This window comes from Sparus aurata, chromosome 13, assembly GCF_900880675.1.
Source record: "Sparus aurata chromosome 13, fSpaAur1.1, whole genome shotgun sequence".
Taxonomy (NCBI): Eukaryota; Metazoa; Chordata; class Actinopteri; order Spariformes; family Sparidae; genus Sparus; species Sparus aurata.
Genome location: NC_044199.1, coordinates 2,923,368 through 2,938,110, shown reverse-complemented (window position 1 = coordinate 2,938,110; position 14,743 = coordinate 2,923,368). Strand labels below are relative to the sequence as shown.

At 41.5% G+C, this 14,743-nt stretch overlaps 2 protein-coding genes across 3 annotated transcripts; one reads left to right on the top strand and one right to left on the bottom strand.

Annotated features, from left to right (window-relative positions):
- The first annotated feature begins 789 nt into the window (after window positions 1-789).
- Window positions 790-5,561, top strand: ublcp1 (ubiquitin-like domain containing CTD phosphatase 1). The gene is made up of 11 exons (XM_030437646.1): window positions 790-944; window positions 1,259-1,526; window positions 1,725-1,816; window positions 1,995-2,080; window positions 2,195-2,310; window positions 2,482-2,580; window positions 2,707-2,744; window positions 3,282-3,380; window positions 3,690-3,806; window positions 3,919-4,046; window positions 4,890-5,561. The coding sequence occupies exons 2-11, from the start codon at window positions 1,373-1,375 to the stop codon at window positions 4,915-4,917; spliced, it is 957 nt and encodes a 318-aa protein (XP_030293506.1). The 5' UTR covers window positions 790-944; window positions 1,259-1,372; the 3' UTR covers window positions 4,918-5,561.
- Window positions 5,562-6,576: 1,015 nt separating this feature from the next.
- Window positions 6,577-12,088, bottom strand: il12bb (interleukin 12B, b). Of its 2 annotated transcripts, XM_030437645.1 has the most exons (10): window positions 11,945-12,088; window positions 11,005-11,181; window positions 9,922-10,015; window positions 9,695-9,796; window positions 9,240-9,413; window positions 8,633-8,738; window positions 8,380-8,549; window positions 7,100-7,260; window positions 6,890-7,008; window positions 6,577-6,782 (listed from the first exon to the last, which is right to left on the bottom strand). In XM_030437645.1, the coding sequence occupies exons 3-10, from the start codon at window positions 10,013-10,015 to the stop codon at window positions 6,734-6,736; spliced, it is 975 nt and encodes a 324-aa protein (XP_030293505.1). In that variant the 5' UTR covers window positions 11,005-11,181; window positions 11,945-12,088; the 3' UTR covers window positions 6,577-6,733. The 2 variants fall into 2 exon arrangements, with proteins under 2 accessions (XP_030293505.1, XP_030293504.1); XM_030437644.1 differs by lacking the exon at window positions 11,945-12,088 and having other exon boundaries at window positions 11,005-11,765.
- Window positions 12,089-14,743: the final 2,655 nt, after the last annotated feature.

Below are 14,743 nucleotides of genomic sequence, written 5' to 3'. Positions count from 1 at the left end.
TGCAAAACATGATTTCATTCACTGGACCAGAGACGGATCTGTAAGAGACCAAAAAACCACAAACACATACAGTGATATCCAACAGTTAAAATTCAAATTACTTCATGTCACCAGCCGGCATAATGTACTAGTCAACAACTGAGTTGCAAAAAAGAAAAGTGAAGAAAGAAAGAAAGAAAGAAAGGAAGAAAGGAAGAAAGGAAGGAAGAAAGGAAGTTGTATTTTCTGCACTGAGTTTCTGATTGAACATTTGATGGTGAACAGTGAAACACAAAATGATCTCGACTTATATCTGATCAACCAGAGAAAAACATTCTCAAGCATTTGTCATCCATAACGTAAAGCATAATTTTCTTTTCTTTCTTTCTTTCTTTCTTTCTTGCCTTTGTTTTCTTTCCTTTGTTTTATTTTCTTTACTTTTTCTATTCTTTTCTTTATTCTTTCTTTTCTTTAATTTTTATTTCATTTTCTTTCTTTTCTGTTTTTTCTTTATTTTGTCTTTCCTTTATTTTGTATTTTCTTTACTTTACTTTTTCTTTTCTTCTCTCTCTTTTCTGTCTTTTCATTTCTTTATTCTTTCTTTTATGTCTTTTCATTATTTTTTCTTTCCTCTATTTTGTCTTCTCTTTATTTTTCTTTTCTTTAATTTTCCTTCTTTATTTAGTCTTTTCTTTACTTTCTCTTTTCTGTCGTTTCTTTTCTTTTCTTTTCTGTTCTTTCTTCGGTAACAAGCGGTTTTATGTTAATCAACGGAGATGTGGTCACCATGGTTACGAAGTTTTCTCCTACGTCACTACCGGCGGGTTTCGGGACGCCAGGAAGAACAGCGCGTGCGTGAATCTGCCGATGAATGAAACCGAACTGCAAACTTCATTCATTCATTTCACCTGCCGACGAGATCTGACGGTGTTCGCCGACAATCACATGTGAGCTCGTGCCGCCGGGTAAGGATACGTTAGCCGCGTAGCATAGCCAGCTAATGCTAGCTAGCTGGCAGGTTACCTCGCCTGTTTACATTGTTGCTAGTCGGTGTTAGCCGTCTCAAGCTAAAAATATCAACAGCACAGACTGTCGGTGTCTGCGCTGATTACGAGGCATTCTGCTGCTGGGTCTTGAATTAGCCGAGCGAAACAACACGCGCTCAACAACAGTGACGTCATGTTTCAGTCTCACTGTGTCACCATCAGCTACTTTGTGTGTTTGAGCTCCAGTGTGCCATCCTGACTCATCTCCTGTCACTGCCCCTTCTCTTTGCTAGGAGCCCGTCCGCATGCTGGTGACTGTAGCTGGACGTACCTGCCTCTAAGTGTGTGTGTGTGTGTGGGTGTGTGGGTGTGTGTGGGTGTATGTGTGTGAAGAGCCCGTGTGTGCCATGTCGGTGTCAGTGATCATAAAGTGGGGAGGTCAGGAGTACTCCATCAGCTCCCTGTCCGAGGAGGACACGGTGATGGACCTGAAGCAGTCCATCAAGACCTTGACCGGGGTGCTGCCAGAGAGACAGAAGCTGCTGGGACTCAAGGTTAAAGGTGAGAGGGCGTCAGGAACCATCAGGACCTCATATCTCTTCATGTGGTCGCTTTACTGTCAATATCTGATTTGAGACTTCTGATCAAATAATGTCACTTCTACAGACTTTGTCCACATTCTTGATAAAATGGGTCTGTTTCTCAGCCATCTCTCTGTCTTGTCCGTCTGACCCTCCTCACTTTCCTTTGTGCCGTCAGGTAAACCAGCAGAGGACGAGGTGAAGCTGGGCTCTTTGAAGCTGAAGCCCAACACCAAGATCATGATGATGGGCACCAGAGAGGAGAGCCTGGTAGGTGAACGTGTGCTGACTGTGTAGATATCTGGCTGGTTATGTTCAGATCTGCAGCTTTATTAGACAGAACAGAAGAAGAAGAACTGCTCGCCGGTGACTTCATGTTTTCATGTTTGTGGGCCGAGATTTTGTAGGCCGCTCTGTAAACTGTGCGTGTTTGTTTTGTCTTGTGAAGGAAGACGTTTTAGCCCCTCCCCCTGAGAACGATGACGTGGTCAATGATTTTGACATCGAGGAGGAGGTCATTGAAGTGGAGAACAGGTTAGATGTTGCGAACGTGATTATTATCTTTTTTTTTTTTTTTTAGAGCAAAATTTGTGAGAGAGGAAAATGTCCGTGTGTGTCTGAGAAACAAATGTTTGGCTGCGTGTTTAGAGAGGAGAACCTGGCTAAGATAGCCCGCAGAGTGAAAGACTACAAGGTGGAGGAGATGAACGCTCCCAGAGAAGGAAAGAGGCTGCTGGTGCTGGACGTGGACTACACACTGTTTGGTAAGAATGTGTTCATGTGTGCCCAGGATTATGTTCATAGACGGCGGACTCCTCCTGTAGTTGTAGTCAAAACAACAAGACGCTTAGCATCTACAGCTCCATCTCTGTTTGTCGGCTGCTGATTGAATCCAGGACGTTACGCATTGATGTCTGCACGCTGTGTGTGTTTAGATCACAAGTCGTGTGCAGAAACGGGTCAGGAGCTGATGAGACCATACCTCCACGAGTTTCTGACATCAGCCTACGAGGACTACGACATTGTCATCTGGTGTATGTACCTCTCTCCTTTTGTTTTACATCTACAAAGTACTTACTATTTCATAACCATGTTTTGTTTTTCTCAGACTCAGGAATCTTTTGGAATAAACATCTTACACATGTTCTTTCTCTCCTCAGCTGCTACAAGTATGAAGTGGATTGACGCCAAAATGAAAGTGAGTAGTGTGGCTGGTTTCATGTTTGTTTATAATTCTGTGTAGAGTGAGTGACTTTGCTCGTTTCAGTTTAGTTTTGAGGAGTTTCAGCGTTGGTTTTAATTTCTTCCATCACATTGAGGAGGAAATTTTGTCCAGGGGAAGATTTAAGAAGTTCATAACAGGTTTTGCAATTAAATCTCTGTCATGCCAGTAAAAACATGCATACACTTTCCAAATTGACGGACTAAAACTAATTACATTTCCTGTATTTTGTATTTTATTTTAATTGATTTTGTAAATACACTTAATTTCAGTTAACTCAAATGTTTTTTCACATTTAGTTTTAAACTTTTTGTGTAGTCTTAGTTAAAAATTAATAATGATCATATAAGTGAAAATGTGACTGTCACCACGACTGTACTCCACCTTTTTTCTTGCCAAAAGGTGGCAGTGTTAATCCATTAACCTCCTGTGTTGATGGTTTAGAGGGGAACAGAAAATCACACAACTGTCAACTGCGTGTGTGTGTGTCTGTGTGTGTTTGTGTGTGTGTAGGAGCTGGGAGTGACGGACAACCCAAACTACAAGATAACGTTCATGTTGGACAGCGCAGCGATGATCACAGTACACACCCCGAAGAGAGGCGTCGTCGAGGTTGGTACAAATCATAAATTATGAATATCGACCTGCTTCACTGCGGCAGTAACACACACGACTGATGCAACAGAAGTTTGTCTGTGTGAGTATACATTTAGAACAAGAGAAAGACACTTTACACAACCAGTATAAGAATGTAAACTGCATGTTGTCCTACGGAGAGCCTTCCACAGCTGAAGGTGTGAGTCTGTGTGGAGAGACACTCGATCACACAGAAATAATAACATGTCTCTTCCTGGTGTTTTTGGCTTTGTGATAAAGATAAAAGCACGTATATAATGTGTTTTCTGACGTGTCTGTGTCCAGGTGAAGCCTCTGGGTGTGATATGGGGGAAATACGGAGAATTTTACAACAGGAAGAACACCATAATGTTTGATGACATCGGACGAAACTTCCTCATGAATCCACAGAACGGACTGAAGGTAGCCGGCCAGCATCACCGTCCCTGTGCTGAGAATGTTCTCTTCCTCATCACTGTCAGCTTTGTGCTCACATGTTGCTGAAACTTGTTTTGTGTGTGTCTGTGTTTGATAGATCCGGCCCTTCATGAAGGCTCATCTCAACCGGGAGAAGGACAGGGAGCTGTATAAACTGGCTCAGTACCTCAAAGAAATTGCCAAGCTTGAGGACTTCAGTGGACTCAACCACAAACACTGGGAAAGGTACGCACACATGCTTAACAATGATACGGACAACTGCAGAGTAGAAGAAAATGATTCAAACATATCAGCCAACATGTGAACATCAACACATGTGAGACTATCTTCTGTTTCTATGTTTAATATAAAATGTTCAACAACAAAACGGCCACAGTCAGCAAACATCTACAGCCAAATAGGTAGAAATCCTCGAGTAAAGCTTATTAAAGTAAAGTAATGTGGAACAAGAAAATAAATAATGGACATAATGCAGCATTCATTAGAATATGTGAATCATTGCACCAGAATTGTTGCTGTATCTGAGTGAACTTATCACACAGAGATAACTGTGATGCACAGTAACAAACGCAGTAATAATAAAAGAAAGGATTGCACAACGGATTAAGTCTAATACATTATGAATAGGAAAGAGAATATGAGTCCATACAGAGTCTTTACAAATAGTCAGTCCCACCCGCTCGTCTCTGAATATGATCCTCTGTGTCAACGTGCAGATAAAGCTGCTTGAAGCGATCTTTGTTTCCGTCTCCATCGAGCTTCTGAACTCGAATGTTAACAGCAACATGTTCTTCTTCTTCTTCCAGGATCTTTTTCAAGCGAGTGTCATGTGTCAAGTGTCTCTTTTATGTTTTAAGAAGCTCTCTAATGAAGCAGCTGTCGAACATCGTGTCGAACGCTTTTTATGTGTTGTGTTGTTTTTTTTATGTGAGCAGACACTGTGCCGAGGACAGACATCCGCTTGGGGACAATTGAGTTTCTCTCTGTCTGACACAATCAGTCCGTCTGAAATCAATTTAAATTCAGCGAAATATGTCTAATATCTGAAATATGTACATGTGTCTGTAGGTACCTGTCTAAGAGGCAGCACCACTGAGGGGGGACGGCATCCTCGACAAAGACTGGGGCCGGGCACGACCATCCCATCGTCCACTACACACACACACACACACACACACACACAGACACACAAACTCGACTATTACAAGTCCTTTGTTTCAAACCTTACAACAGATCCAACACTAACCCTCCAGCTGACAACACTCAGAAGCTCAGGACTGAGATGGGCTTCCCAATTTCTATATTTGCATGTTCTCCGTCTCTCCCCAATCTCACACCTTTTTTTTTTTTTCAAGTGTTATTTGCATTTATTACAGAAATAATTCCAGTTACTACCAGTCAGTGTGGTAAAATCCACCTGTGTGGGTTAAAAAACTACTTCTTCACGCCAACTTGTCTCAAATACATCTTGAAATCCAGTCAAACAGCTTCTGAAAAAAATGTCTGAGCTCTGTAAAACCTGCTTGATCCTGCAGATTGCTGAGGTTTACAGCATTTTCACATTACTTAATGTACTAAAGTAAGTAAAAAAAAAAAAGAGACATAATTTAATTAGAGTTAAGGTCAATACGCAGCGTCGTCCACCTGTACAACACTTGAGTTTACATCTTTGAGAAGGAAGGATTAAATCTGGAGTTCAGAAGAAAATAATTAATGAAAACAAGTTACATAAATGTATCTCAAAATGAGGATGTATCCACAATTTAAAGGTGCATTGTGTTTAGAATTTTAGTTGAAAACATTCTGAGCAGAATGAAGAATCAGTTGTGACGTTATGACATCTGTACTGTCTGAGATATCTACTGCAGTTAGCATGCTGACCAGCTAGCTCCTATGCTAGCAGTGTAAACACCATCAGTCCCCGAGCTCCCAGCGCACGTCTGAGTCTCACTGCAGTACATTCAACATCAAACCCACATCTGACACCCAAACAATTGAATGGTAATATGCAATAATCCTCAAAGCTGGTCGTAGCAAAATACTTCAAAACAATTGATGGACAAGCTGTTGCTCGTCCACCAGCCTCGGGCCTGTCAGCAGACGACGTCACTGTCAGGTGTTCTGTCGACGTGCTCAGTACTGAAGGCACGTGGTTGTCAGGTGGATCGCTGTGTGAGCGTCTCCGTTGTTACACACCACCGCTGTGGATGCACACAGTCGATGGGTTCTAGTGTTTGTTTGTTTTTTTTGATGCCGAATTTGTCGGTCTGTGTTTTGTTTAGAGCTTTTATTAAAATGTCTTGGTAACTTGAAATGTTAACGAACAAAGCGAGGAGGAGGGATGATGATGATGATGATGATGATGATGATGATGAAATGCTCATTTCACAGTTTGGTCTTCGGTTGCTTCTTCATCATCTGCAATTATTGTCAGCGTTTGTTTTAAGTTATGGGTGAAGAAGGCGGAGGTGTCTCCCCTCCTCATGAACAAGTAGCACCTGAAGCTCTTGGAAACGGGGGGATGTGATTTTCTTTCAGATCTTGTCAAGTTTACAGCTCTCTTGGACTTTTCAACTCCTCTTCATTTTTTGAGATCTGCCTTTTTGTGTTCTCCTCATCACATCCCTGACGTCCTGGCTGTAAATATGACAATAAACCTTTTTTTGTACCAATATCGCTCGTATTGTTCATTCTTTCCTCATAATCTTTTACGGTGTTGAAACATTTCATCACAATAAACCAAAATGCCAAAAGCTGCAGTAAATAAACAATTTATTAAGAAAAATCAGCGTTACAAAGGGTTTTAAGGAGTTGGGAAAAGATTTCAAACAGATGTTTTAAAGATCATCAATAAATACTGTACAGGAAAATATAAAAATATTTTTCTTCCAATCTTTGTGATCTTCCTTCCTTCATGGCTGCAGTTCGAGGAAAGAGCAGTTCACGGTGTTTCTGTTCACTCTGGAGACGGGACAGGATGGAGGGAGTCAGTGTGGAGAAATCTCATAAATCATAAACTCAGTCACAACAGCTCCTAATCTTAGTGGTTTGAGTAATAGATTACTTACGAGCAGTAGCTCCAGGGTCCAAACGGTCCTCTGGTGTGCTTGTCCTGAGCTCGCACGCAGATGATATACCTCTTGGTTTTGAAGTCGATCTCAAACTTCGGGTCGTCAGTTTCGTGGAGCTGTGCAGCAGAAGAGGAGACATGTTGAAGGCAAACATGCTTTTTTTTTACACTGCAGAGATGTGTAACTGGAAGCTGATGTTCTAATTACCCGTATGTGCTTGTCGCTGTGACACGTGTCCTCGTTGTGGACCACCTTGACCTGGAAGTGCAGGCTGAAGAAACTGCAGGGCTTCTCCCAGGAGTCGGGGTAGTTCCAGCTGTAATTCTTCCCATCAGTGGTGTGCAGGTTCTGGAGATTTTCTGGCCTCACTGAATAGGGTGAGGAGAGGGAGGAGGGGGAGGAGGGGAGGAAACAGTACAATGAGGGGATTTCTGACTCATGCATTTTTATTTTCACTGCAAATATCGGTTCCAGATACACATCCTCGATCCCTACAGCTGATATATAAGGAAGAGGATTAGGGCCACATGTTAATTTCTTTTTTAGCTCTGACTTTTTTCTCAGAATTCTGAGAATAAAGTCAGAATTCTGACTTTAATCACAAAATTCTGACTTTAATCTCAAAATTCTGACTTTTTTCTCAGAATTCTGAGATTAAAGTCAGAATTTTGATTTTAATCTCAAAATTCTGACTTTTTTAGTTCTGACTTTAATCTCGGAATTCTGATTTAATTCTGAGAATAAAGTCAGAGCTAAAAAAGTCAGAATTCTGAGATTAATGTCAGAATTTTGAGAAAAAAAGTCAGAATTCTGAGATTAATCTCAGAATTCTGACTTTTTTTCTTAGAATTCTGATTTAACTCTGAGAATAAAGTCAGAATTCTGAGATTAAAGTCAGAATTCTGAGATTAAAGTCAGAATTCCGATTTTAATCTCAGAATTCTGACTTTTTTTCCTTAGAATTCTGATTTAATTCTGAGAATAAAGTCAGAATTCTGAGAAAAAAAGTCAGAATTCTGAGATTAAAATCAAAATTCTGACTTTAATCTCAGAATTCTGACTTTTTTTCTCAGAAATCTGAGATTCAAATCAAAATTCTGACTTTATTCTCAGAATTCTGATTTAATTCTGAGAATAAAGTCAGCGCTAAAAAAGTCAGAATTCTGAGATTAATCTCAGAATTCTGACTTTTTTTCTTAGAATTCAGATTTAATTCTGAGAATAAAGTCAGAATTCTGAGATTAAAGCCAGAATTTTGATTTTAATCTCAGAATTCTGACTTTTTTTCTCAGAATTCTGAGATTCAAATCAAAATTCTGACTTTATTCTCAGAATTCTGAGAATAAAATCAGAACTATAAAAGAAATTCACATGTGGCCCTAATCCCTAATCATAAAACTTAATCCTCTTCTGTAGATATATGTCAGAGTACTCAAAAACAAACCTATTGGCCTCCTTTTTTCTAACATTTAAATACAATCACTTACCGATGTCTCTCAGGTAGAAGCTCTTTGTGTATTCCTCCAGGCGGGAGTAGCTGTAGATGTAGATGCTGAGGGCGATGCGGTGCTGCTCCTCTCTGAACGGGCAGCTGGCATCCTGGCACTGAATGCTGGATCCATCAGCAGCCACCACACAGGGAATGTTCTCCAAATGACTGGAACGAAGACAAACTGGTTGGTACAGACACCCTCTACAACAGGACACATGAGTCTGAGATGAGTGCTGCGTGAGCCTCACCGTTCTGCCTTCACCAGGAGCACGGCGGCGTCGGATCGGTACTGAGCTTTGGTCCAGGTGCAGATGAAGGAGCCTGAGTAGTTTGGTGCTGAGCAGCGGATGTGACCTGGAGGAGCAGAGACACGTTCAGCTTCTGTTTGTGTTGAATGTCCCAGCTTTTAGACATCAATGAATCATCGCTAGATTCATTTTAGGATGTTAATTTGATGAGTTCTGCCAGCTTCACACCAGCTTGTTTACTATATTTAACATGTTGTTCGATCAAATCAGGCACGAAACACAAAACCGGAGAAAGGATGAAGTATCACCATGAATTTAACAAAGATGCTGTGCTCTCTCGTCCCGTCATCTCTCCAGCTCTGATCCTTGTTTTGTCCACTTTCTTTATACATACACCTCAATGTTCATCTTATCTGCTGAACACTGTCAGCCTCCGGACCACAGCCCATCTTATTACCCCCTCCCACCATCTTTCTTATCTTTTCAGTGACATCCATCCTCCAATCTCCTCCAATAACACAACAAATCTTTATCCGTCTGTTTGTCATTTCTGATACGCTGCAGCTTCTTTGTTCACCCTCCTGTCCTCCATCTTTTCTAATCTTACCTTCCTCAGGGGATTTTTCTTTCAGTATGACAGTCCTGTTCTCCACTTGGATCATGATCACCGTGTGGTTGAGGTATTCTCCATCTGGGCCGAGGTGACAGGTGTAGTTTCCCCCGTTCATCTCCTCCACCCGGACCTTCACCTGATTCCCCTGCAGAGCTGGAACATCGATGCCTGGAGGAAGAACACACGACACAGATAATGTGCTGTATCAATGAAGTTTAATTTCCTGCACAAACTTCTGTATATTAAGATTCATTATCATCATCATCATCATCATGTCATAACATCATAATCATAATATTTTGTATCTTGACGTATCGTAACATCGTATCTTCATATTGTAACATGTCGTTTTGTAACATATCATATCTTAACATCTGTATATTTAGAGGTATATTTAGTGGTAGTACAGGTAATATGAGTGGTGCTTCTATCAGTAACAGTTGTTTTACCGTTCTTCTTCCAGGTCACGGGCTGGTTCTGATAAGCTTCTCCACAGGTCAGAGGGACGAACACCATGCTGCCTTCTTCATTAGGCAACCTCAGGACCAGAACTGGTTCATTCACAGACAGGAGACACACACACAGCATATACTGAGTCAACATTTATTGCATGTGAGGTGAAGAGACGAATGAAAAGGAGGAGGGATGTTCTGCAGAGAGACGAGGAGGTACCAACCGTTATCCGTCAGGGTCTCTATCTGGTGCTGGCTGCTGTCAGAGGAGGAGCTGCACAGCGAGGCGCACAGGAGCACGAGGAGCAGCGAGAGCATCTGAGGGAAACAACAGTACAGAACAGGGACTGAAACTGCTGTGGCACTGGTTTCAATATTTCTATCAGGCTCCGGCTCTTCAATATATATAAATATGGTTGTTCAGGAAGAGAAAAAAATCCTTCAGGTCCAAAAGTGTCGTTTGTCATCAAGTTAGTGTGTGAAAACTTGACATTCTACAAATACAAGTAAAGTCTTTATTTGAGAGAGTATCTACAATCAGAGAAACAGAGAAAAGAGTACAATATGATAGTATAGAAGAGTGTAAAATATCCCAAAATGTGATCATCTTTTTGTGAGTCGGTCTTCCTTTCCGTATTTTTTCCTCCTCGTTTTATTTCAGTTTTATTTATTAAGAAGTTAGATCAGCCTGTAGTCCACAAATAAAACGTTTTATCTTTCCTCTGTACATTTTTGCAACCCCTCTTAACAACACATATACTCAGGTGTACCTGTACATCTATAGTGCATTAAAGTAATATCAGCACACGTATTTCTCATGATGCTGTGAGGAAAAGTGTTCCTGCTGACTGAGACAATCATCAAATTCAGCTTCTTCTAAATAACTGCATCACTTGGATTATTGAGAATGTCAATGATAAGAATTTCTAAATAAACCTGAATATCTAAACTTAATCTCACCTAAAAAGAATCTGAGACGAATGAAACACGCGTTAACCTCAATATATCAGAATATATAATATTATTATTCATTTTTTTAAGTAAAAGTTTGGTTTTGATGATAATTTTGATCAGAAATAGCTTCATATTTCTATGACAACATGTTTTGTTGCCTTTTTAGCTGACTTCTGATCAAAGTATGTAGCAGCTGTGAATGAAGATTCCTTAACTGATTGTCACACAAAGTCATATTAACCTGTTTAATTGTTGATGCATTGATCCATAAATCATCATTAGTCAAGTGTTAGTCCTCCTTAAATATAAATATAAAGTGTGACACAGGCAGACAGTGAGTGAGCAGATCTTACCTTGACAGCTGGACTCGATCCAAAGAACACACACTGAGCTCTGACTTGGTGAGAGGTGAGACGTCTGGGTGAGTATGAGTTCAGGTCGTCTGCAGAACTTGTTTATATGCGGGCCAGAAGCAGAAGGTCGAAAAACCCCTCGACACATAGAGGAACTTGGTGTGTGGGATTTATTACCTGAGAGCGTGATGACATGAAATCATGATCCATCAGCTGGAAACACCAAAGTGATTATGAAGAAGAATGGATTATTTCTTCAATCCTCACACAGCTTTCCATTTGACTCGCTTCTGTTAGGCTCCCATTCAGGCAGTCATGAGGGACGTAACCACACACGAGGACAAAAGCACAATCATAACATATTACATTGTGAAATAAGCGCAGACACGCGTGAGGAAGGAAGTCGGGACAACAATAGAGACAGAAACCGCAGGATGGGGAACTGGAAAAGCATGACGGCTTGTGGTGGTAATAAAAAAAACTGAACAGGTACTTTGGAGAATGGTCATGAGCATTCTGAGGAATAAGAAACAAGAAAGCAAAAGTGTCCGAATGAATGAACAACTCCAGTGAAGTGGAAAAGGGAAGATGTCCCCGGGATGAAATAAAAGAGAACAGCTTTGATCAGGGAAACATCACACGGACGTCTCCTTCAGACAGTTTTATGAACACAACGTTCTCTGACCGCAAACACAGTTGGGAAGTTACCTGTGCAACGATTTATGGAGGAGTTTCCATCGTTCATTCTGCACTTAACATTTAACCATATTGATCTGCAATGACAGGCAGCAGCAGAGCGTTTCCTTTAAACACACACTCCTAATTATAGCAAGAGGTTTCTTTTGATTCAACACCGCTATGTGTTTTATGAAAAAAGGGTGTCAGATGACTATAGTGGTTCACAGTTGGTGAGCTTTGTGGTTTTCCTGGACAAAATTACCTTCACGCTGAATCATCTCTTCACTGCTCGTCGCTCCTCTGATGTCAGACACACTCCCAAACTACCAACTACAACTTCCATTTCACTTTTCACAGCTGTTACACTGAGCTAATCTTCTCTTTCGGGATGGTCGAAGTGGACTACGAATGGAAAAGCGTGTGTTGTAAAACCTTTGGCTTCATGCAGGTGTGACGTCAAAAGGTATTTCCAGAAAAAGCCAAATTATGAGGACGTGGTATTTAATGCCACGGTGCCCACAGATCACTTCCCCTCTGCAGCCTGTTACTCATGCACGGACTGACCTTCCACATTTAATGGCTTTATAATTGGCTTTTGGAAGTTCTCAACAACAGCTGATGAGTTTAAGTGATCGGCAGGTGAGATGTTGACCAGCAGGTTAGTTCTTTCTTCACTCCACCGCAGGCTGAGTGACGTGTGAGGACTTGACCGGGAGCGGCGGCTGGCAGCACTTCATACAGAGACGGTGTTGACTCTGGCGTCTTCCCTCCTGAAGGCCTCTGCATCAATGTGCTTTTTGAGAAATTTTCCATGATTAGTCTTCAGTAGGTTTTCCAATAAGGAAGCTGACATTAGGAAAGGGAAGCTGCTATAAAGTTTCACTGTTAAAGGGGCTGTATGTAACAATTATAGCAAGTTACATGTATTAATCATTTTTTACATTTATATTCGTGGCCGTATGTGGGCGGATTGTTGCATGATGTGAAAAATGAGACTTCCCCGTCCATCCCAGCTGCCTGCGGATGATTTGTTTCAGCTGTTTAATGCTGCTGGACTCTGCGGAGCGCTCGGTCGGAGTCCAAAGGATGCGACTTCATGCACATTCTCAAGTTCCTCGTTTCAGTGCAACTCTCCGCTCCGCTAACAGAGAGCAGGCTTACGTTAGTTTAGAGATGCAGACCCCGAACATACAGGACGAGCTTCCAGCACAAGACACAAGTTCAACAGAGTCCCTTTAAAAAAGAGCAGAAGCTCCTAATAAGTTATATAACAATATAAAAAAGGATTTCATCATGGTTTTATCAGTGCTGGTGTTCACATCTGCTGCGTGTGGTTTTCGGGAGAACGTTGCTTTCTGGCAGTGAAAGGTGAAGATTGGATGATGAGCTGAGCTGAGCATGAAGACTGGAAGCAGAACAGCGAGCTCGGCTTTGTCAAAGGCAAAATAAAATAAATAAATCCACCTCTAAAGCGTCTCTGAAGCGAAGCATGTTGGAACGATTCCTCTGTCAGCCTGGTGTTTGTTCTCTGATGACGAAACTAACGCACAAAGCTCCCCATAAAACTTTGTCATAAAACCTTCATTTACAGTTTGACATTTTTATTTGTGTACAGATTAAACAAACAAGATGTGCCACACTGTAGATAGTGAGATGTGTTGAATCATCATGAAGCAGGTGCCGCGATGAAAGCATCAAAACACAAAATGTGCGGAGGAAGGCAAACAGCCTGTCGTTAGAAGCTGTGACTTTTTAAAAGCTGCCAGGACTTCTGGAAGGTTGTGATGTCACGGTGCCTGCTCAGGCCTGTGAGAGCCGACCAATCACAGAAGACTAAGCTTTTCAGGAGGAGGGCCTTAAAGAGACAGGAGCTTAAAGGGATATTCCGGTGTAAATTTAATCCATGGTCTAACACGCCTTGAAACTGTGTTAGACTCCCTCTGGAGAGATCAAGTTAGCAGACCGCTAATTTACGGAGTTTTATCAACCTCAGAAACGACCGCACGACAACAATACACTGCAGTAAATGGATCCAAATATAAACCGCCACCAAAAAGCCACAAATAATGCTCAGAACAGCACCAAACTTCAGCAACAGTACAAATAGGGTCTCAGCACATAGTCCGGGGCATCTAACCTCCGCTAGCTTAGCTGGATTTCTACTGAAAAGCTGACTAAATTTACCACTCTTCTGCAGCAGCTTCCTGTTGATGGGAAGTCCCGACGAGTCGATTACCGAGTGCAGTAGAGTTCCGCGGCTCATGGATGAAAATGTATGATTATGACTCCATGGAAAAGCACCAAAGTTAATATGTGTCTTACCTGCCAGTTTATAACAGTTATTATCGAGAGCGGACAGGGAAAAGAACGGAATTGAGCATTTCTAACCGCACTCGGTAATCGTCGCGTCGGGACTTCCCCGACCCGGAAGCTGATGGAGGAGAGTTGAAGTCTGTTTTTAGCTTCACAATAGAAATCCAGCTAAGCTAGCGGAGGTTAGATGCCCCGGACTATGTGCTGAGACCCTATTTGTACTGTTGCTGAAGTTTGGTGCTGTTCTGAGCATTATTTGTGGCTTTTTGGTGGCGGTTTATATTTGGATCCATTTACTGCAGTGTATTGTTGTCGTGCGGTCGTTTCTGATGTTGATAAAATTCCGTAAATTAGCGGTCTGCTAACTTGATCTCTCGAGAGGGAGTCTAACACAGTTTCACAGTGATTTAGACCATGGATTAAACTTACACCGGAATATCCCTTTAAACAAAGTATTCAAAATGAGGGTGAACAGAGGTGCTGCAGCAGTGGACAGTATGAGAAAACGTGTGTTTTCTGAACATTAGAGCATGAAGACATCTAGCAGACTGAACTATGAACCTGTAAATGAGCATAATGAGACCGTGTGAGCATTAGAGGAGCTGGAGGGCTCAGTCAGTCTTTATGAAGCTATGGGATGATATTTATCCTCCAGACATGAGAGTGGTATTGATCTCCTCATCTGACCCTCCACAAGAGAGCGAGTAAGTTGATTACCAAAAGGTTTAATGCAAGAAAAGCCTTTAAA